The following is a 24597-nucleotide window of genomic DNA, read 5'->3' as shown; positions in this document are numbered from 1 at the left end:
ACCAATAGTGTAAAGATTTATCACTGTTTTCACTATAACCCGTGGTCGAGAGTTTCTATTCTTCATAAAACGCCAATGAATTTTACTCCGTTAAGCGTTAGATAGTCTGTCTAACAGACCCTGATACAAATATAAATCAAATACAGCCCATGCAAGTCTAATGTTTGGCAAGTCTAGATTACTGCAGTATCTGAAAATGAAGAGAATCACTGGGCTCCCTTTTTATTATATTTTTATTAAGATAACTAAGCAACTGTTTTTTCTGTACGATATGTTCATTTCAGAGACTAGATGTTAGTCTAAGCGTTAGACTGCATTTCTTTATTACTTTCTAGCATTTTGAAAATGTTGTAAATATTTGTTGTAAATAATTTTGGAGGGCTAGACTCAATATATTTAGTCATTAATTTATAATCATTGAATATGTTTAAATGAACCATGTCCAGAATTTCCAATAAATATGTATTAGTAAAAACGATAAAAAAAATGTCTACGCTCTATTAGCATAAACTGTTGTTATTTATCACTGACAGGTGTTCAGCATCCTTTGTCTTACGGAATGAGGCAGCTGACATAATTTCATTGAAGCAATAACCACAAGCAACTTATTACTGTCTTTACAGCAAGAGATAAACCAACTGCTGTGTAGAATTTACAATCTCTCCAAATACATAAAAACAAACAAGCAGTACTTAATTGTGAATCTGACTTTCAATTGCTAGTTTGTTGAACCAGCTTCACACAGTGATGCCGTATATAGACGGTCATGTGGATCACCTGTAAACAATGACATGGTAAACATGGGCTGGTAGAGAAAAGTACAATACTGACTCCACAAATATATGCTTGCACTTTTTGTCAACTTTACATCTGTATATGTCATTTTTTAACATGTTCGACAAATGAATGTTAAGGATAGCCATACAAGATACCTTACAAATCGTAACTTAAGATTTCTTGGAAAAGAATATTTTGCTGAAAATAAAATTATTCTATAATATTCACATTCTATACCTCTTCTTATGTAAGGGACCAATGAAGATCCGGGGTAATGATCTTCAGCAACCCATGCTTGCCGCAAAAGGCGACTAAGCTTGTCGTAAGAGGCGACCAACGGGATCGGGTGGTCAGGCTCGCTGACTTGGTTGATGCATCGTATCCCAATTGCGTGAAATCTTATGAGAGAGAGAGAGAGAGAGAGAGAGAGAGAGAGAGAGAGAGAGAGAGAGAGAGAGAGAGAGAGAGAGAGAGAGTAAAAGAGAGGTCAAATAATAATACGTCCACGCAAGAGAATAACCCGACTCGATTATTGGCCGTGACAGATAAGGTAATTTCGGGGTTGGGCATGACAGGGCATTGAGTACATCCTATTTAAACAGAATATGTGTGTGGGAGTGGGGTTTGAATTATATTATAAAAAATTGGAATTCCCCACTCTATTTTTAGCCTCCGAGTCGCATAAGAAACCGACAAAGGGTTTTGTCATTGGCATTGTCATTATCATGTGTATTTGTGTGAAAATGACAAGGGAAACATCTTTATTTATATATTACATTTCTCCAGGGCAGATAGGCTCAATTGAAACGTTTGTAAATCAGCGAGCCTGACCATCCGTTCGTGTTAGCCGCTTCTAAAATTACGACAAGCGTCTCCCGGATCCTCGAACGTAGTCTGACTGTAATGGTTATAAACATATTTTATTGACGTTAAAAGGTCAAATGGATCAGGCGAAGGTTGTCCAACTTACAACGCCTTTTCCACAAAGATTTATACAAAACATTAGTAGGTTAGACTGAAATATCTTGTGACCTAATGGAAGAGCTTTTACAGAGTTAAATCCATTGTTTGCTTTCTCACTTAAGCGTATGACTTCCCCTTACTTTTAGTAGATTATAATAAAGGAAGTTTTGCCAGGCACCAATCAGTACATGGCTAGTTATATTTACCCGCACACATGTACTAAACGGGAAGCTGTTTTTGTCGACATATATTCCACATAATTATTACTAATGAAATACCCCTGAAATGTCGTCATAAAGAAACAAGAAAATTTCATCCACAAAACCTATAATACGTATTTTTTTTAAATTGATAGACGCTTGTAATTGTATGAATGAGTTGTATTTAGGATATAATACAAACATTGGATAGCTAAATGGGGAATAAAACAAAATATCTACACTCTATGTCTAAAATTCTAAGAGAATCTTTATACTGGTTAATCCAACGGTCATTAAGTGCAGGGGAGCGTCAAGTCATCCATCCTACATACTGACAACAGGGTTATGTCCCATTAGTCATACGCCCATGTCAAAATGGTCAAAATGGATTCGTCCACTAATTAGAAAGCTTGGGATTAGTTTATTCTCTAACATAATTATCTATACTGAGTATGACACAGTCTTTGGTAATGAAAACATAAACGAATGTTATTAAAGTAATATACATTGAAGTTATTTGATCATAGTACATGACAGTCTTTTATAATCAAAACATCCAAAGTAATGTTATTTAAATAAATACCTATGGGGGGGGGGGGGGGGGGGGGGGGGGTAAACTGTAAGTGGATGTTCCAAAGTTGAGATGACGTGTGTCCAAATGTGTATGTACTCCATTGAACCAAGATAATACCTACCGGAATGCATGCAGTCCCCGCACCCTCATAGATTGTCTGATATATTTACAAGTAAGTTCTATATATTGACACTGTGAACATATATACTAGGATATGACATTAGGGTATTCTTTTTCAAATTAGTTCTGTCCCGATCCACTGATGGTATTCTGCAGGTGTACCAGGTAAGACAAGCAACTTCGTGTGCGTTAATCCCGATCAAGGGAGGTAATTCTGCTAACCTTAACATTGTTGTCAACTGGAACTATTTCATCGTGTATGCTATTCTTCTCCAGTCTGCAATAGATGTTCTTTTTAAATTCGATCTATTATCGTTTAATAACGACCATGATTATTTCATCTCAAGAGTCAAATTGTATCGATGTCAACTTCTTGACTGTTGATAAGCACACGTTTCTGATAGTGTTCTTCTAACTCTGCCATGGGGGGAAACAAATCATAAACATATTAATCATAATCATACTGAATATGTTCATATCTCTATTACGCTGAATCAACAACCTGATCAACACATATCAGTGTGCAATTCCAGTTACTTTCTCGGCTGGATCGTACCCAAATTGTGTCGATCGATGCTCATGATGTCAATAACTGGAATGTCTGGTCCCGACTCGATTATTTACAGCCCGCTGTCATATAGCTGGAATATTGCTGAGTGAGGCGTTAAACAACAAACAAACAAAACGAAAAGCATTATATATAATTATATAGCATTGTAAATATAATAGCATTTTATATATATAGAGAGAGAGAGAGAGAGAAAGAGAGAGAGAGAGAGAGAGAGAGCATTGTACATATAATAGCATTATATATATATATATATGAGCGCCAGAAGGTTGTACATTCACAATACCATCTCTACCCATTTGCTGCTTGAGGAAGAGAGGTATATTTCGGACAATATTTATATATTAATATATTATTTTTGTATTGAGTATATTACTTCATCGAATGAAGAGGAATGAACATGCCCCGTAACGTTGTGATACTATCCACAGTTCACAAGGGGCGGTCGGGTAGCCTTGTGGTTAAAGCGAGTTGATGCATGTAATCCTATCCCAATTGCGTGGATCAATGCTCATGATGTCAATCACTGGATTGTCTGGTCCCGACTCGATTATTTATATGACTCGGTCATATAGCTGGAATATTGCTGAGTGCGGCGTTAAACAACAAACAAACAAACAAACATCTTAAAGAATGCAGTTGTTTATAATCATATACAATTACAGGTTTACCACAATCTGTTCTGTTCCTGGTTTCAGTTTCCCCGAAAGCCACCTGTTCAGTACCTCATGATCATAAAAAAGTCAGCGCATAATTCGACTCAGATCTCTGGGTAAATTAGAATTATATAAATATATACATATACATGTATATATTTATATCATAGTTTGTCAGCTTGAAGCTGGAGGAAATCCAAAAATGATGCGGTTGACCTCTGTATGTGCTTGTGCTTGTGCTTGTGCTTGTGTTTGTGTTTGTGCGTGTGCTTGTGCTTGTGCTTTTACTGGTCCAGACTAAGTAGGGGCGGTTGGGTAGCCTAGTGGTTAAAGCGTTCGCTCGTCACGCCGAAGACCCGGGTTCGATTCCCGACATGGGTATAATGTGTGAAGCCCATTTCTGGTGTCCCCCGCTGTGATGTTGCTGGAATATTGCTAAAAGCGGCGTAAAAACTCACTCACTCCAGACTAAGTTCAGGTGACAGCAGTCTTATTCCAACGATTAGACCACATGGTCTGAGCGATCTGACCTATTTAACCATGTCCAACATTTATTGCACTGAAAATGCTTTAAAACATTGTTTTGTTGAAGGTATTTTTAAAGATATTCATGAGCTCCAAGCTAAACTGTAAGAACATTGTGTGAGTCGCCCCTGCGTGATGCACGTGAAATATGTTGCGTGCACCTCGCACTTTGCCGACTCGGGTAATGAAGTATACCCGGGGCAAGTATACCAAGTATACCATTCATTTTGGAGCAACTTGAGCGCATTTACCAATCACATAGATATTACTTGCCCATGTTGATGGGCTTATTATGAGCAAACCGCCCTGATCAAGATCAGTCTTTTATATCTGTTCGTTTCGTTGAACGATAATCACAAGTACGTACAAATACTATAATGCATAGAGTAAAAAACGGCATAAAACACATATTTCGCAGTTCACAAACGGATAAACAATTTTATCATATAATGGGTAGGTTTTATCGGCAGGATAAAGCCAACGGATAAAAACGATATCCGTTGGGGTCATATGCGGATAGAGATGCAAATATCAAAGGTCAAGTAGGACTACTTTCACTGTTTATAAACAAATATGGCGTCACCCTCGCGATCGAGTCAGAATTAACCATCGGGAATCTGGATAAACTACAGGGATGATTGCTATCATTATCAAAAGAACAGTCTAATATACTGAAAATCAGTGTTTAACTGTGACGTAGCTAAGGCATTTTTATAAGTTTTGGCAACTTTGGAGACATAAATTTCGAAACAATTTTGCGAGGGCACGTGGCCTAGCCAAGCGGGACCATATCTGTGCTTGTAGACCTCTGCGGCTTGAAACCTTCTCCACAAATTAAAATAGTTGGATTTGGCCGAAATATGTTTGAATTGTTACCTTGTTTCGTTTTGTCGCTGTGTGTAGTACTGTGTACATCTGACTACACTTCTTAACGTTATGACAGGACAGACCGACTGTCAACAACGTCTGACCGTGGCCGTGACGTCTCATGGACTAGGGTTAGAGTAGCTTCCCTTTGACCAAGGGCAGTTACTCTAGCGGACAGACCGATGGATTGCCGCGAGAGGCAATTAAAAACAACTGTTATTTTGCGTATATGTTGCTTCGCCACTGTATAAGAAACAGATTTCAGTTGGAACTATATTGGCTACTGTCACTGTCCGACTGTCACATCACTTAACCTGTGACGGTGCGGTTTTCACGGGTTCGAATACCCTGGCGACACGTTTTTCCTGAAATTGTTCTTTCATCAAGGTAAATGATAGCTGAAAAAAAGAAGTTTCGTCATTGCCAAGTGGTGTTTAACTAATTCGGTTCGTTAATGCACGGTCAAAGACAAAGGGTCCATGGTTTAATTGCGCGTTAATAGTGCCAGCCCAGTGATATACCATGCCGCAGTATTATACGGACAGCCCACTAAAACACAGTATTCTCACTCCGGACCGACCAGTCCTTGTTTTATTCCCTTAATTACGAGCGCCAGGCAGGGTAACAACAAGTACCATCTTTTAACGCCTTTATATATGACGCGGCTCTCCGCAAGAGTCAAGTGTTGATTTGTTTGTTTGTTCGTTTGTTGTGCCGCCGCACTCAGCAATATTTCAGCTGTATGGCTTTGGTCTGTAAATAATCAAGTGTGGACCAGACAACCCAGTGATTGATATCATGAGCATCCATCTACACAATTGGGATACGATGACATGCAGCAACCAAGTCAGCGAGCCTGACCACCCGATCCCGTTAGTCGCCTCTTACGACAAGCAAAGTCGCCTGTTACAATCAACATGGGTTGCTGAAAACCTATTCTACCTAATGTGTTGAAATAACAAGGGTCACAGTCGGAGGGAAACACACGCCCAGTGAGTCTTGGTATGGCTAGGAGTATCACGTTATGTGCTTGTATTGTCTGAATGAATCGTCCAATGCTAAAATATGGATTAACACTTACATTAATTCAAAAAAGTACATAACTGTATTTAATACATTATGTCATGTAGTGAGAATATTTCAATTTATAAAGCTATTGGATATCATTGACCAGTGGTACAACAGTGAATGTCAGCCGGGCCCGGATCTGGCCTGTGCGACCTGACCATAACAGCAGCAGGAGGGGTCAGTGATGTCACGGACGGTGCCTCACACAGGGCAGAGACGTTTGACCACAGATGGACAGGGCGGAAGGACAAGGACACCCTGGCAAGGGCGGGGTTCATATACACAGGTAGTGTGTCTGCGGGCTTTATACAACACTAGAACACTCTTAGGAGCAGATTTATCCCTCGGGGAATACCTTTTGATGTACCCTCCGTGTGGCCGTACACCCGAGCCCACACACCGGGCTTCACAAAACCGTATTCCCCGAGAAATAAGTCTACGACGAACTTACCTTACCGTCACGTTCATTATTTACCACAATTTGAAAACCAAATTGTCACATGAGCTCCAAACGACAATTTGTTTATGTTAAGGCTCTGTACATCACGTACATCTGAAGTCTATGTCAAAATTCATTGCGCGACACCGTTTCGCTGTAAGGAGCCTAAAATGCAGCGATTGGCAATCAGCAAAATGTCTGTTGCCATGGCGGCGAGTTGTATTTTTGCCAGTTGCACATCGCTGTAACGGGGTATATGGAACTTTTATCAAAACGTCATTGAACAGTAAAATTCACGTGTATAATGTAGGACTGAATGGGGATCGGGTGTTCAGGCTCTTTAATTTGGCTGATTGTGTCTCATGGTATCCCGATGTCGCTGACCTGTTTTCAGTCACTGGTCCGCCTGGTCCAGACTTGATTATTTACAGGCCGCCCTGATACAGCAGGGATAGTGCTGACTGCGGCGTTTAAGAACATTCACTCAGTCAGATCGATGCCGTGTGATTTGGGGACTCAAGAGGCTAATTAAAGCAATTTAGTAGCAGGCATTGAACGATCAGTGTCACATCAAATAGCATGTTATTATTACCCATGAGGGTTGAATAATCTTGTGTAATAACCTACCGATATTTGCACGTACATTTTAACGAATCTCAATGCTGATCCGCCAATTGAAGCCTTAATACGCCACAGTGCTTCGTTGTTGAGAAAAATACGATATGACGTCATCCATTGTTCATGACGGCATAAATTGATGACATTACGTTCTCTAATAATTAGGCTGCGTACAGTGAAGCTTCTATGTTGGGTTGATATTTCACTCTTAAAATGTCAGTGGGTAATATACTTATAAACCTCAGAGTGTTCATTTGTATTGATCGTTAGGTTTCTTCAAACTTGAGAAAGTCCCACATGAGGTTTTACTTGCGTAGAAAACCCGGGACTTACTGTGGAAGTCCCGGGGACTTGATTTTCATCGTTATAAAAAGTTACATATTTCAGATCAAGTCCCTGGGTCTTCCACAGTAAGTCCCCAGGACTTCCATACCCTTTATATTTTAAAAAAAACCGCAATACTAGATTTTCTTCACTTTAATTGAAGTTGACATTTATCTTCAATACTTAACGGGTCGCCAAAACGATACACAAATTTATCTTCATCGGGCCGTTCTTCGTCACAGTCATCTGCATTTTTAGTTTTCGTTTGTGTGAGAAATAAATCGTCACCTTCCTCTCTCTCCCACATCTTGCCACTAAATGAAACTTGACTGTAAGCTGTCCACATTATGACGGAGACGCTCACGGGCAATGCGTCGTCACTCAACATAGCTCACGGATGCGTTTATAGTCTCGTTATATCGCATATATAGATCTTCGTTATTGCGTATCTCAATTAGAATTAACTTTGTCGGTTTATAAGTCAGATAAAACACTTATCCTCGGTTTTGGTTGAAAATGTAAACCCGCCTGGTCGGAAAGATCCTGCGGGCCTTCGACCCTTAGGATCTTCCCTCCCAGGCGGGTTTACATTTTCAACCAAAACCTCGGAACGTGTTTTATCCTTCACAGAATAACCTACTCGAAACTCGGAATTACGGATCCCGGATTGCCTGTCCCCAGTGAATGAATGCTGTAAGTCACCATTCGTTCATTCATTCATTAAAACCATTCATTCGCGGGGGACAGATATTCTCTAATTCGTCGTAGCTCATTGGATATTCTCCGAGTCTCGCCCGATCCCTTCACAATCATATGCGCATACGCAGACCTGAGTTAGAATTGGCCTTCAGCAACACATGGTCGAGTCCCGTGAAGACTCGGGTAGGAATTAGTCTTTAGCAATTACGCTTGTCCCCCGTGAAGAGCCGGATTAGAATTGGACTTCAGCAACCCATGCATGTCCCCCGTGCCACGTAAAGATCCGGTTGGAATTGGTCAATCCATGCTCGTCATAAGAGGCGATTACGTAACTCGTTGACTTGGTTGATGCATGTCATCGTTTCCCAACTGCGTAGATCGATACTGATGATGTCAATCACTGGATTGATTATTTACAGACCTTTGTCGTATAGGTGAAATTTTGAGTTTGGCTTCAAACAACAACAAACAAAGAAACAAACACAATTTCATGTACTTTACATATCAGTACATCACAACATACACAGCTGTTTTGGTGCTGGAGGCGAAACTCTATAATATGTAGTAGAACAGTAAAAGGGGAGTTTTGTTGACAGTTTTGTTGTGAGTCAAGCACTTCCTCCCATGACCGCCCACTGAATGGACCGTATGGTGACCAGTCAACATGTGTCTTATCTGCAGTTGCCACATGACAACACAATACACACACGTCAGCTCACCCAACGTGTTTATTGTGACAGATACACTTGACACTGACAACAAAACATGGGGCCGACATCGTGCGATACGTCACGCCGTGGTGAGTTGTTATTTATAAATATGAACGATCACACTGGTGTTCAATGTGTATCGATCAAGTAGGAAGTTACGCACGGGCGGCCTTAAAATAGATCAATACACTGCCATAAGGGGCCGTATGGTTAATGTTTCATCAATATAGGCGTTGCCACACGTTGTTGATCGCGGGATGTTTATCATGCGACATATGTTTCAACAGTTAGGATGATCCACCGAGATAACCCTGACTGACTGCACTACATCACCGCATATATTACGTCAGTTTGAAATTGCACACCAACGTTTGACTCAGTTCATGTGAACAGTGGCAATATAGTGTGGCAATATTGATATATGACTTATATATGCTAATATATCTATCGATAGAGTGAGTGACTTTTGTTTTACGCCGGTTTTTTTTAGCAATATTCCATTAATATCACGGGGGGACACCAGAAATTGGCTTCACACATTGTATCCATGTCGGGAATCGAACCCGGGCCTTCGGCGTGACGAGCGAACGCTTTAACCACTAGTCTACCCGACCGCCCCTTCTTTCGATAGAGATACTCCTGGTATACAGTGATACGCAAAAGTAATTCCTTGTAATTTGGAAGTCATTCGTTTTACAGGTTTCCATATCTCAGTATCCCTCTATAGGAGGCTGAGCAACATAGCTCCTTACCACATTGTAGCATGCGTGACACTGTATTGAAGGGCCGAGTGCAATGTGTGCCCAATGGTATTTGTTCGTATTTTCGGTCTTCATAAAAACAAAATTAAGATGTCCAGATTTCCTGCTCATCATGTCGTCTAAGGCGCCGCAATTCGCTGTGCAGAGTTGCGCCCCTTTGGGCACGCCAGAAACCTATAATTATGGATTCGAATCCCGGTTCGCCCCGATCGTTTGTAGGTTTGTCAGCACCAAATTTACAGCCGTGCTCGTGTGTTCCACCAAAATGGCAAAAGACCTGCATCACTTCGGATTTTCCTCCCACATTAAGCTGACACACAGTGACATAACTGAAATACTGAAATCATTTGCATCGCGATAAACGATTGAAGGGTGTTGATTGAAGGGTGGAGCTTGCCACAGATACAAATTCTAAGGGCGAAATTAGCGAAAGATGTGAGTGAGTGAGTGTGTGAGAGAGTTGGGTTTAACGCCGCTTTGAACAGTTTTCCAGTTATATCGCGGCGTGTCAGCTTAATGTGGGAGGAAAGCCAGAAGTGATGCAGATCTCAGACGTTTACCACTTTGGTGAAACCCACGAGCACGGGTATGGTGCTGACAAACCTAGAAACATAATCGGGGAGAGCCGGGATTCATAGGTTTCTGGCATGCCCAAGGGACGCAACTCTGCCCCGCGAAAGATGTAAGGATACCATGAGATGGTACATTCAGTGGGGTGATGGTAATCAATTATTAGATCGCAGTTTAATCAGCTTAAAGTTAAATAACGCAACAATTAATATAAACCAGTTTCACAAAGCGGCAAACGCAGTACCAGGTTTGCGTTTTGAGATCTCGCCATCACATCTTCCAATTTCTTTTTGTCATCAACAGGTATCGGTGACAAGGTGGAGTGTGAACGCTGTGGTCTGAAGCTCCTCAACTGGACGGACACAGATGACGCCCTACACGAACACGCCACCAGGAGGACTCACTGCCCCTTCATCGTCTCCTTGTACCGGAAGCTGGGACAGACTCCGCCCCCAAAACATCCCCAGTACCAACATTTGCGGGCACGTCTAGACTCCTTCGCTGATTGGCCGAGAAGATATGTGCCCAAAACTCCCGAGGAGTTGGCAGCAGCTGGCTTCTTTTACATCGGGTCAGCTGACCGGGTCACGTGTTTCCAGTGTGGGATAACTCTGAGAGACTGGGAGGAAGAACATGATCCTGTGGCCGAACATCAGAGATACTCGGAACACTGTCAGTTCATCGACAAGACAGACCTGAACCAACTCGGAGTTGCTACGCGGATAAATTCCACGCCGACAAATGAACAAAGTAACCACCATGCTGGTAGCCGTAATGATTTGGTAGCCAGTAGCCCACTGGACCAAGGTCACGTCAGCCCAATGGTTACGTCTTGTCATACATTAGACGTGTGTTCCTCTACGACATCTAACCTTCTATCAGCAGCCTCTGAAAGTGTGATCGAAGCTCCCTCAAATGTTTCATGTTCAAAAGATTTGCAGGCATCACAGCCAGGACGAGAAGGTTCACTTGTCACGCCTACCTCTCAGCGATTGGTTGTCGAGAACAAACGTCTCCGTGAGAACAGCACGTGCAGGTTGTGTCGGAACGAGGCTGTTGGTGTACTCTTCTTGCCGTGCGGTCATCTGGTCACGTGCTCTACCTGTGCGCCAACGATAACAGATTGTATAATTTGTGGCAAAACCATACTTGGTACAGTCAAAACGTTTTTTTCATGACATGTTCACTCCGACTGAAATCAAACTTCCATATAATTGAAAAAAATAAAATTTATAACGTGAGTTCACCTGTGTTGATAGAAATGTTTGTCACATTTTCTGTGGTAATCATGTAAGGTGTGTGTGTGTGTGTGTGTGTGTGTGCGTGTGCGTGCATGTTTGGCTGCTTGCTATAGTCCCGACTAATGCCGATTTTATAGTCCTAGCCCACTGAGATACAATGCCGTAGTTTAACATGAATACCCCTCTCAGACACAGTATACTGACTCCGAGTCAGACAGTCCTTGTTTTAGCCCCTTAATGCCGAGCACCAGGCAGGGTAACAACAAGTTCCACCTTTTAACGTCTTTTGGTATGATGCGGCCGGGGATCGTACCCACGACCTTCCGCTCTCCGGGCGGACGCTCTACCACTAGGCCACGGAGGCAGTCTGTGGTAATGTTTCAATCTGCTATGTATATCCATAGGTGCATCACGAAGTCGTTTCTCACGTAATTCGAGTACACAAGGATAGTAAATTACGCATTAAGGTCAATTAAATTCTGAGTGGCCTGTTGATTTCAAATTGATGCCTTGTTATTGCTACCGATATTATATTGCCAGAACCAAAATATAAGCATCTAATATAAATATGATACCAACGATGGAAATCCATTTTTGATTGAATAGTTCACGTAATAGACGATGTTGCATTCGGTTGGTTGGTTGGTTTGTTGTTTAACGCCGCACTCAGCAATATTCAAGCTATATGACGGCGCTCTGTAAATAATCGACTCTGTACCAGACAACTCAGTGATTAATATAATGAGCATCGATCCACGCAATTGGGATCGATGACATGCATCAACCAAGTCAGCGAGCCTGACTTGTCGATCCCGTTACTCGCCTCTTACGACAAGTATAGTCGCCTTTTACGGACCTATTCTACCCCGGATCTTCCCGGGTCATGTGATTCGGAGGAATCGACAAAGAAAATATCCCCAATAGCTCGCCATCCCGCCTTTATATGGCAAAAACGTAACACTGATAGGTCGTTACAGTCATGCTCTTACATTGCACCCATATATGTACCGATAGACTGACCAGCAGTGAAAGACTATGGGCGCGTTGCAAGCCACGAATCGCTTAGAGAAAGCAAATTCATCGCTCAATCCGGGGTCTGCAACAGTTCGAAGCGCTTGCGCACTCTTCCAAAATGGCGGCACAACTACCGCTTGATTTCCTTGACGTTTGTTTGATGTTTAACGCCGCACTCAGCAATCTTCAAGCTATATGACGGCTGTTGGTAAATAATCGAGTATGGACCAGACAATCCAGTGATTGACATCATGAGCATCTATCCACGTAATTGGGATACGATGACATGCATCAACCATGTCAGCGAGTCTGACCATCCGCGTAATAAAGAACGTAATAGATGAGGCTCGATGACGAGCTGATGAAATTTATGACTACTTTGAAGATGTGGAGCAGACTGAGGATGATGGGGTGTTAGCTACCTTTGCTCATTTTCTCGTTGATCCAGTCAAGATTTCATTGTTCCGCTGTCAAAGTAAGCCGCCATTTTGGTTTGAGAACGAAGCGACCTCAGTCAGCGATTGTTTCGCTTGCAAGCGGCTGAAAGTTAGCGCACTGTTGTAAGGTATGGTGGCTGAGAGGGGACATCGCTTTCTCGCTTTCTCGCTCTATCGCTTTCTCGCTTTATCGCTTTCTCGCTCTATCGCTTTCTCGCTTTCTCGCTTTCTCGCTCTATCGCTTTCTCGCGGTTAAGCAATATCCCCTCTTGACCACTATAGGGGCCGCATGTGATATCTGCTGCAATTGGGAGGTAATGTTGAACTTTTCTCACTATTTACTTAAAACATAATTTAACTGTAGAGACGTCGGTGATTTTAAAACAATCCACCGAATTTTGCGTATAATATAATTGATTTATTTATAGCCCTTTTCAGTTGTATGTGACCATCTCGCCGTAAGCGCGTGGCAGATCATGGCAATACGTTCTAAATAAATCAGGTTAAAATCTTAATATATACTATATATAAAAGTTAAGAAGACTTTGGTTAATTAGTCATGGCTGATTGTTTTGCAAAAATACAATCTTATAATTTTGGATGTTCTATAACTAGTTTTCGGTAGTATATGATGTTACAGTGTGTCATAATTTGGTTCTCCGTAAATGTTCTTTTTGACATTTAACTTGAATTGTGTTTCTTGTCTTGTGCAAATCTACAAATATATGTACTTGCATATAGTAATTTGATAAACACCGCTGTGAGTAAGTGAGTGGGAATGGTTTCACGTCGCTTTTAACAATAATCCAGTAATATCACGGGGAACACCAGAAATGGGCTTCACACATTGTACCCATGTGGGGAATCGAACTGGGTCCTCGGGTTGACGATCGAACGCTTTAACCACTTGGCTACCCCACTGCCCCCATCGCTGTGGCGTTACCACAGTTGATATGTGTACTTGTGTTAACTACACATATGGAGAGACATAATTAGTGTGGCCACATAGTTAAGGTTGATAACAATACGAAATGCATTACTATAATTATCTATAACATATATTAAATCAGCTATCATTATAATATGCTATGTATATCTTAAGTATAGTTTTGTCAAAATTATGTGTGTGTATGTGTTTGTGTGTGTGTCCGGTAGTAGATAACTACAGAACTCACATCAGAACGCACAATTGTTAACCATACAGTTAAAATGGATAGAGAATTGCTACATAAATATGTATATTCCTGTCTGAGCCTATACTATAATTGGATATCTAGTCTCTCCTGGCGGGAAAGTTAAACTATATTTTACAAGCACTTTAGCATTAAATTTAATTCCCGAAGACAGTTTGATCGAAAGTCATTATAAGAAACGAGTTGTTTTTAAAAAATATCTACGACGCATTTCATTTCTGTTGTCCAAGGAATGGGGTTACGGGTTAATGACGCTCTCGAAAGTCGTATATATGACTTAAGATAGAGACATATATCTAATTCATCTGTATTTTGTAAGGGAAACATAACTGTGTACATGTACATCTTTTGTTTGCTTAATGTGCATGCAACTTAACTGCATGAACATAATTGTGATCCCGAAATCGGACGAGCATATATTCGGCTTCAATTCCAAATCTAATGACCGAAAAAAATAATTCTTTGGACGTTGTAAAACAATACAAACTGGCTAATAAAACTGACAATTATTTGTCAATATATTATCAGTTTTAAGATTGATGGAGGAATGAGGGGAGGATACTATGAAAAAAATGAAAATATGAACAGTGACTATCTGTATTCTGTGAATCTTGCTTATTTATTACACTACAAGAAAATATACAAGCTAAACGAGAAACAATTACGTGTGTATTTTGTAACATATCTATCTACTACAAGATGTTTAAAAAATCTAATCATAAGAGGCAAAATAGCGGTGAGAATTACAGGAATGGATCACTAAATGTCAGCAAAACCGTTTTAATGAACGGCATTATGGGAAATATCGCTTTCTCGCTCTATCGCTTTCTCGCTCTATCGCTCTATCGCTTTCTCGCTCTATCGCTTTATCGCTCTATCGCTTTCTCGCTCTATCGCTTTATCGCTCTATCGCTCTATCGCTTTCTCGCTCTATCGCTCTATCGCTCTATCGCTTTATCGCTCTATCGCTCTATCGCTCTATCGCTTCCTCTAATGACTAGTCATATGAAGGAATCGGGTGTTCTTTAACTTCTTTTGAATAGTATGTACTGTAAATCTTGAAATTAACGTTAGAGTTAATAATAAATGCAAACAAATTAGCGTAGACTTAATTACCGCATTCGACGTGATAAGCGCACAGGGCGCTCTCAAAATTAGAATATTATTTTGGTGTAAAAAAAGTTGAGTTGAAAGATGAATTTCTGGGTTTATGCTGACAGCCTGAAATGTTTATGTACGACAGATATATTTTTCCCGAATTTAATTGCCCATAATTAAGTGTGCATATAACGAGTGCTTATTATACGCGAATAAATAAGTCTTGTGTACATTAATCAATCGGAAGGGGTGCAGGGATTTTTCACTAGCCAATATATTAGCAAATAACGCCGTGGGCGTTTATTAGAGCGGGGCGCTTATTACATGTACGTCGAATGCGGCAATTAAACTTAGCATTTATGTCTCAGAAATGACTGTTGATAAGACGGCCTCACTGAACACTTTGAATAGCGGAAATACCAACTTGAATATAAAACCAATCAACTATCTATTTCCACATTACGGTTACTGAGAACAATATGTCATCCCAAAACTAGAAATTACATAATGAATATCCGGTAGTATTACCATTGCTTGGGTGAGGACTTCCACTTTGATGAAATCTACTCCGCAAACAGAATAAGCATTGATATAAGCGTTGTTTTTAGGAAAACACTATTGCCTTTTAGGAAGTACGTACTACTCAGCGCTGTTGAGCGGTGTTATTTGCTATTTGTTTCGATACCTTGGCCTGGGGGCGGGGGATCCAATAGCTAAATAGGGGCATAAATCAATCAAATCCTTTTGTACGCAGAAATACGTGGATTGTTATAAAAGCACCTATGTCTGTACTGTTAAATTATTTTTAAGTAGATAGTGAGAAAATTTCAACATTCTCCGTCCATAAGTATAATTGGAAATGCGACTTGGAAAAAAATCTCAGCCCCCCCCCCCTCACACACACACACTGAGGACAATTCATTAATGTTGTTTTACGTATATACTTTTTATCGTATAGAAACACATGACGCATGCGACCCATATCGTGGCCAAAAGGGAATATCGCTGTACCGCGATAGAGCGAGAAAGCGATAGAGCGATAAAGCGATAAAGCGATAAAGTGAGAAAGCGATAGAGCGAGAAAGCGATAAAGCGAGAAAGCGATAGAGCGAGAAAGCGATAAAGCGAGAAAGCGATAGAGCGAGAAAGCGAGAAAGCGAGAAAGCGATGTCCCCTCTCAGCCACCATAGTAAGGCGAATCGCTGAACATCGCTTACGAGCGATTGGCGCTTTGCAACGCACCCTATAAATAGATACAGGAAAACTCCGTGACGTCACTGGATATGAAATCACGTTTGTGCCGGCTTGGGCAGGAGTCTCTCCGGTTGTTCGACTCAGCAGCACCAGCTTCCCGCCCAAGGGTTGAGGCATTCGTTCCATCCTCTACACACCGTAAGTCCTGTGAAAGGTGATCATGTACATGTATAATTTTCTTTTCCTTTAACTGATGGTGAATGTTATTGTGTACCATGTTTGACATATAATTAGATCTAACCTTTTATGCATGGAAGACCCGTGAACTTCCGGGTTATAATACTAATAGATCCGGGTCTTCAGCAACCCATGCTTGCTGTTAAAGGCGACTATGCTTGTCGCATGAGGCGACTAACGAGATCGGGTGGTCAAGCTCGCTGACTTGGTTGATTGTCTGTCAGACCGCCGTCATACAACTGGAATATTGCTGAGCGCCGCGTTAAACATTAGTCTATACATGGAAGTCTTTGAGACCCAATTTCACTGTACAGAGTTGCGCCCTTAGCACACCAAAACCCTGTGATTGATAGCTCGAATTCCCCGGATAGTGGTTCCAGGCTTGTCAGAACCTTTAATAAAGTGATAAACGTCTAAGATCTGCATCACTCCCAGCTTTCCTCCAACATCAACCCGAAACGCCGTGATATAACTGGAATAATGTTCAAATTGGCGACACACCCAACTCACTCACTTACCCACGAACAGGAAGAGCGGCCAAGATCGATGCTCATAAATAGTTAAACCGATCTATGAAAATAAAGAATAATAACTGTAAAGTATTAATAACTAACAATGATAATCCGGTAGCCTTATCGTGTTTTTATCGCCTGTCGAGAGACATTTTAAATGGTGTAAATGTGTGACTAATAAGTGAGTGAGTGAGTAGGGTTTAACGCCACTTTGAACAGTATTGCAGTTATATCACGGCCTGTCAGCTTAATGTGTGAGGGAAACCCAAAGTGATGCAGGTCCAGAATATTACCACTTTGGTGAAACCCACTAACACGGGTATGGTGCTGACAAACCTAGAAACATAATCGGGGCGAAACGGGATTCGAACCCACAATCATAGGTTTCTGGTGTGCCCAAGGGACGCAACTCTGCACAGCGAATCGACTGGGCCACCCGTGCCCCCCGACTAATAAGTAAACTAATACGACCTGGTTGTATCTGAATCCACAGAGATACGACGTATATTAGATGTCCGATGGTACAAGACGTCTCTCGGACTTTGATGACACGCTGTGGGGGTCAGCTGAAATCGGGGAGAATGTCCAACACCGACGTCAGACCTACGGAGCCGATGGACACAGATGGTCAGGGAAGAAGGACAAGGCAGTGCTAGCGAGAGCAGGTTTTACGTTTACTGGTATGTGAATGACATTCTCGTCTATTATGGTGTAAGAAACTTCTAGGAGACGGTAGGGTAGCCTAGTGGTGAAAGCGTTGGCTCGTCGCGCCGAAAGCCCAGGTTTATTTCTCTACAAGGGTAAATGTGTCAAGCCAATACTTGGTGACCCTACCGTGATATGGCTGGAATAATGTTGAAAGTGATGGAGAACCAACTCACTCACTCCTTACTTTGAGGGGTTTTAATATTAAAATGACTCCGTTATTAATCCGTGGGGTGCTGGTGGTCGACGTGTCTAACGCGTTAAAACTGTGTCCCTGCGGTGTGTTCGAATCCTTCATTCTTTCTTATCGTGATCTTGGTCTCTCGGCACCATATTCATGGTTCTTATCCACCAATGTGCAAAACACATGCAACCATTGGTTTCCTTGCACAGAAAACCTGAATCGTGGTGCTGAATACGCATGTGAAAAGCGGCATTAAGATCCAAATTATTTTCATAATATGGTGTGTTTTTTCTTAATTTGGAAATTACTCTTCAGAAAATATTGTTGCCTGCACCAGAACATATATGGTCATGCATGTCATAGTTAATAATTTACACAAACAATATCATATTTAAAAACTGGCACTGACCCATTGCTCAGTCATAACATGTGTTTCTACATTAACAAACATCACAGATAATGCATGTGACATGTGGGGCGGTCTGGTACCTAGTGGCTAAAGCGTTGGCTCGTCACGTCAAAGACCCGGGTCCGATTCCCCACATGGGCACAATATGTGAAGCCCATTTTCCTGGATATTGCTTGACTATTGCTAAAAGCTGCGTAAAACCCACCCACCCACCCACTCACTCACTCACTCACTCACTCACTCGAAAAGCCAGTTCAGTCACTTACTCTGAACAAGTATAGAACGTGTCTGTGCTGGAACTATCCAGAACGTCATCCAGAAATATTCCTTATATATAACGGCACCTTGAAATTATCGAATCTGGACCAAGCAAACCAGTGACTGATAGCTTGAGCAACGACCAACAACATCGGGTCACGATGACATGCAATCAGCCAAGTCAGTGAGCGAGATCCTCGGGTCCGATTGGCTTTTTCAAGGATGGATACTCGGGACCTACTCCTCCCAACAATCATCACGGGGGGGGGTTCATTTCAAGGCTGCATATGTATGGCAATTTCGGGAGTTGGGTTAGCAGGAAGAAAGTAACTGGATAAAGGTAAACAAATCTGATAAGAATACAAGAATAACTTACTGTGTATACTCTTCTGTGACCCCCTTCCTGGTGTATGTGACGCCTCTCCTATTTAATCAATGTACAAACGTAATTTACAAACACGTGCATGGGTTTTCAAAACTCTTCAATCGCATGTCACAACAGGGCATTCCTCAAATGACCAGGATGTCGGGTAGATCCGCCTTGTCTTCGTTACTACCGGGTACATCAGTAAACTAGCTGAGTATGACATTCAGAATGCGTCATCTGTTTTAGACAGTGACTGCGCGTTTTGATTAGATTAGATTAACTGTTGCGGAACACATGAACATTGTAGAATCACAAAAACAATGAGACGTTTTGACACTAGAAGGAAGCGACGTAGGACCTCGATATGTACATGTACACTCAATGCTTACATGTAAAATGTATTTCAGTATCCAACTTGTACTTAAATTATTTCTAATATTAATATTTTATAATAAATATTGTATATGTACGGTATAATTACATTATATAGCTATTGATCTATCGATTCGGATACCAGTTCATCTTCACTGGATCGCAAATAGTCTATATCTCAAATATAATTGTTTGACAAGTTGGTTGGTTGGTTTGTTGTTTAACGCCGCACTCAGCAGTATTCCAGCTATAATATAATAATCCAGTCTGGACTAGACAGTGAAGTAATTGATATCATGAGCATCAATCCACGCAATTGGGATCGATGACATGCATCAACCAAGTCAGCGAGCCCGACCACCTGATCCCGTTAGTTGCCTCTTACTATTTCAAAAGTAGGTAGATGCAATATATGTAAGTAGAATTTTATTATGAATTCTCAAACAAAACTCTCTTTTTTCGAATCATGATTAAATTCATATTTTATCAACAACAACAACAACAACTAACTCAATCATCGGTTATGCTTTAACTAATTCCGGTGTATTTTATGTGGGGTTTTATTGTATAATGGCAATGGATACACGCGATTGCTCGTGGTCCTTTCTGAATGATTGACTGAGTATTGTTTTACGCCACTTTTAGCAATATTCCAGCAATGTCACGGCGGGGGACACCAGAAATGGGCTTCACACATTCTGCCCATGTGGGGAATAGAACCGGGCCCTAGGCGTGACCAGCGAACGCTTTAACCACTAGGCTGCCCCACCGCCCCGGTCCTTTCAGAGCTCATCTCACAGGGTTCTCTCCTCCAGAAGCCCCAGTTGTCTGATGTGCCAATTATCAGACACGTCCGTGAATAGTGTAACCAGTATCACTGCCTGGTCTTACCTGCTTAATGCATGTTTTATTGTTATAAGGATAACGCTATTTTTCAGGGCATTATCATTTGCAGAAGCCCGAGGTTTTCCATTAACTGCCCGACGAAGGAGGGCAGTTGAAAAGACCGAGGGCTTCTGCAAATGATAATGCCCTGAAAAATAGCGTTATCATTATTATAGCTAAAACGGATGGAATTTGTTATCAAATATAAAGAAACAACAACATCGGTTTTGAAACATTTACTGCAATCAACACGAATGTCACTGACCCCATTTTACAAACATGGAAACGTCATAAAACAAACCAGATGACGTCACTATAATACGTGACGTCACTTTCTCTACCCTATGACGTCACCTCACAACGGGCTTGATAATGGACCGTCGTCAAGCAATATGAGGGCATTATCAAGTTACAGTGGCCCGCTCATTTCTGATAACGTGCGGGCGGTTTTATGATAATTCTATCCATTTTAGCTATAATATGTCCTTAATGTACGGATATTAGAGAGAAACATCAATCATGTGTTTTATTATCACCACATTTTATTCATATGAAATATGTGCTATATTTTTACAACCTGCCTAAACATTGTACTCAAAAGAAGAGCTGTTTTATATTAATGATTTGAAGTTTGTTTTTATTACATATTTATATGTTTTCATTTGTAGCATGTTATTGTCTCTCAAAAATCGTTGTGCAATTGGTCATGATCAATCTGTAAATATAAATATTTCACTAACTTAGTATTATATATCTGATGTCTCATGAGTGGGATGTTAATAAAATAATCTGTCTGACTGTGAATCATATATATCGATATCATGTTGATAATGATATGATGTGATAATGTCACAATTCTGTCACATTAATCACAAATATCCATATCATGTTTGGTGCCTGGGTGACCACACTTGGCAGACTTTATTTCTGGGTTTTCTTCTCGAGTTTCGGCCCTCCGTCATTATGAATGAATAGTGAGTGAGTATGGTTTTACGCCGCTTTTAGCAATATTCCAGCAATTTCATGGCGGGGGACACAAGAAATGGGCTTCACACATTGTACCCATGTCGGACCCGAACACGGGTCCTTGGCGTAACAAGCGCACGCTTACCCACTAGGCTACCCGACCGCCCCTCTGAATGAACAAAATAAAGACGTACGTTGTCTTCTTCGGAGGGAAGTGACTTTATTCGAAAGATGCTTCTATTCAAGCAACAGAAATGCAAATAAGTATTCGGTTGGATGAAATGGAAATGCAAAATCACGTGAGGGGGCGGTCGGGTAGCCTAGTGGTTAAAGCGTTCGCTCGTCACGCCGAAGACCCGGGTTCGATTCCCGACATGGGTACAATGTGTGAAGCCCATTTCTGGTGTACCCCGCCGTGATATTGCTGGAACATTGCTAAAAGCGGCGTTCAACCATACTCACTCACTCACTCTCGTGCACGTGAGTGAGTTGGGTTTAACGCCGCTTTGAACAGTATTCCAGTTATACCACGTCGTGTCGGCTGCATGTGGGAAGAAAGCTAGGAGGTTGTTTTATCGGGTTAATACTCCCCGGGGAGGAAGTAATATAGATGTGCACGCAGACTGATCCGTTGACCGAGTAATAATACAGGCCAATGAGCGTAGTTGGAGACTTGGAGACAGCGAAATATAACAATATATTATGTCTTATAATGATGTTAGAAAACTAACAAATTATCGCTTGTAACTCAATGACTTCTGAAGCTATCAACGGTGTACATTTATTGGATTAGCATGTGTTCGTGATGGGTGCCACCTGTGGCGAACATCAGGTGTCAGCACTATTTGATAGTGATTCATAAATCCATGCTCATGATATAGTCGGAATCGTCCCATCGACTCTGATTTCTTTTTGAAAGGGTTTTGTCGCTTTTTTGGCTTTTAATCAATTTACTTTTCTGATATTAATTTATTTATTACCCAGGTATCGGTGACAAGGTGGAGTGTGAACGCTGTGGTCTGAAGCTCCTCAACTGGACGGACACAGATGACGCCCTACACGAACACGCCACCAGGAGGACTCACTGCCCCTTCATCGTCTCCTTGTACCGGAAGCTGGGACAGACTCCGCCCCCAAAACATCCCCAGTACCAACATATGCGGGCACGTCTAGACTCCTTCGCTGATTGGCCGAGAAGATATGTGCCCAAAACTCCCGAGGAGTTGGCAGCAGCTGGCTTCTTTTACATCGGGTCAGCTGACCGGGTCACGTGTTTCCAGTGTGGGATAACTCTGAGAGACTGGGAGGAAGAACATGATCCTGTGGCCGAACATCAGAGATACTCTGAACACTGTCAGTTCATCAACAAGACAGACCTGAACCAACTCGGAGTTGCTACGAGGACAGTGGAAGAAAAGAAGACCGAACACAATGGACGAACTGACACAGACAGGCAGAATTCAGTTAATAACAATCACGTTACCAACACCCCTGAGGCTTGCTCAATACAAAGGACATCATCTTCGACCAATGAACGTCTCAGACCAATGGTTGGAGGTCTGAATTTTTCAGCTTGTCAAATACTTGAAGCGGATTCCTCTGTATCAAGATCATCACCTATACAACCGACGGCTGGAGGAACTGACAGTTTGCCAAAGACTCACCCATCTGTTTCATGTTCCACAGATCCACAGGCATCGCAGCCAGGACGAGAAGGTTCACTTGTCACGCCTACCTCTCAGCGATTGGTTGTCGAGAACAAACGTCTCCGTGAGAAAAGCGCGTGCAGGATGTGTCGGAACGAGGCTGTTGGTGTACTCTTCTTGCCGTGCGGTCATCTGGTCACGTGCTCTGGCTGTGCGCCAACGATAACAGATTGTATAATTTGTGGCAAAACCCTACTTGGAACAGTCAAAACGTTTTTCACCTAATAGTGATATGTATGAAATGATTCAGTTTCACATATTAAAACTCGATTAAAACCCTGCGAAGTAAGTTATTTCTAATTTCAAAAGGTACGAGTTATAAGAATGTGTCAGTCATGATGGTGTCGTTTTAGAGTGTCCAACAAAATTCTTGTGGCATGAAGCTTAATTTACTAAAAAGCCCAAAGAAGAAAACGCTGCCCTTTCCTGCAATGATAAACTGATGGGCAAAAGAAAGTATACACTTGAAGATTGCATTTGACCAAAACATTACGAATTCTATCAAAACTTAGTTGAAATCTGTCGCCAAAACAGTCGCTGCAAACTTAAGGTCCAAAACATAACTATTATATATGATACCCGTATGAAATACATCACAATCAAATACAGTAACCTTTTCTTGTTTGTTTCATTTTAGTCAACATCAAAAATCGATGTATACTTTCTTTTGCCCGTCAGTTAACCTGCATTTTGTCGCTTATAAATAATCCTGGCCGTCCACTGTGAAAAATGTAATGTTGTACAGTATTACATGTATGTGTACACGGGGGAGACAGTTTCTGTGGTGTTTTTTTTCAATTTAAAGGGGGGCGGCACGGATGGCCCGGTCACCTAAGGTGTCCTTTGGGCACGCCAGATACCTATGATATCGGGCTCAAATCCCGATTCTGTTTCCAGGTTTGCCATCAGTATACCCGTGCTTGTGGGTTTCAACAAAGTGGTAAAAGTCTACGTGTAAACCTTCATCACCTTCGGGCTTTCCTCCCATATCAAGCTGAAATAACTGGAATACTGTTCAGAACGGCGTTTAATCCAACTCACTCACTCACTCACTCACTCACTCAAACAGTATTCCAGCTATATGACGGCGGTCTAAATAATCGAGTCTGGACAAGACAATCCAGTGATTGACATCATGAGCATCGATCCACGCAATTGGGATACGATGACATGCATCAAACAAGTCAGCGAGCCTGACCACCCGAAACCGTTAGTCGCCTCTTACGACAAGCATAGTCGCCTTTTACGGCAAGCATGGGTTGCTGAAGACCTTTTCTACCAAGGATCTTCAAGGGTCTCAAACAGTTATGACATATTACTGTCTTGACGCAATATCAAATTGTGATTTGCATGTACAAGTAATGATAAGGTGTCAGATAT

At 41.5% G+C, this 24597-nt stretch overlaps 2 protein-coding genes across 3 annotated transcripts; both read left to right on the top strand.

Annotated features, from left to right (window-relative positions):
• Nucleotides 1-2778: 2778 nt before the first annotated feature.
• LOC124134142 (putative inhibitor of apoptosis) lies at nucleotides 2779-11680 on the top strand. Its single transcript, XM_046498822.2, has 4 exons — nucleotides 2779-2799; nucleotides 3901-3974; nucleotides 6425-6604; nucleotides 10743-11680. The coding sequence occupies exons 3-4, from the start codon at nucleotides 6439-6441 to the stop codon at nucleotides 11615-11617; spliced, it is 1041 nt and encodes a 346-aa protein (XP_046354778.2). The 5' UTR covers nucleotides 2779-2799; nucleotides 3901-3974; nucleotides 6425-6438; the 3' UTR covers nucleotides 11618-11680.
• Nucleotides 11681-16701: 5021 nt separating this feature from the next.
• On the top strand, nucleotides 16702-23498 carry LOC125382060 (baculoviral IAP repeat-containing protein 7-B-like). 2 transcript variants are annotated; one of them, XM_048399848.1, is made up of 3 exons: nucleotides 16702-16814; nucleotides 17859-18045; nucleotides 22496-23498. In XM_048399848.1, the coding sequence occupies exons 2-3, from the start codon at nucleotides 17877-17879 to the stop codon at nucleotides 23440-23442; spliced, it is 1116 nt and encodes a 371-aa protein (XP_048255805.1). In that variant the 5' UTR covers nucleotides 16702-16814; nucleotides 17859-17876; the 3' UTR covers nucleotides 23443-23498. The 2 variants fall into 2 exon arrangements, with proteins under 2 accessions (XP_048255805.1, XP_048255811.1); XM_048399854.1 differs by having other exon boundaries at nucleotides 16702-16830.
• The last annotated feature ends 1099 nt before the right edge of the window (nucleotides 23499-24597 follow it).

The sequence above is a fragment of the Haliotis rufescens genome, unplaced genomic scaffold, assembly GCF_023055435.1.
Source record: "Haliotis rufescens isolate VD_foot unplaced genomic scaffold, xgHalRufe1.0.p SCAF_1, whole genome shotgun sequence".
In the NCBI taxonomy this organism is placed as follows: domain Eukaryota; kingdom Metazoa; phylum Mollusca; class Gastropoda; order Lepetellida; family Haliotidae; genus Haliotis; species Haliotis rufescens.
This window is presented reverse-complemented; position numbering and strand designations above follow the sequence as displayed.

Bases quoted from the DNA above. Each gene is read 5' to 3' on its own strand.
- LOC124134142 (XM_046498822.2), top strand. From the start codon at position 6,439: ATGTCAGCCGGGCCCGGATCTGGCCTGTGCGACCTGACCATAACAGCA. The intron at 6,605-10,742 runs GTAGTGTGTCTG...TGTCATCAACAG, and splicing joins GGCGGGGTTCATATACACAG to GTATCGGTGACAAGGTGGAG.
- LOC125382060 (XM_048399848.1), top strand. From the start codon at position 17,877: ATGTCCGATGGTACAAGACGTCTCTCGGACTTTGATGACACGCTGTGG. The intron at 18,046-22,495 runs GTATGTGAATGA...TTTATTACCCAG, and splicing joins AGCAGGTTTTACGTTTACTG to GTATCGGTGACAAGGTGGAG.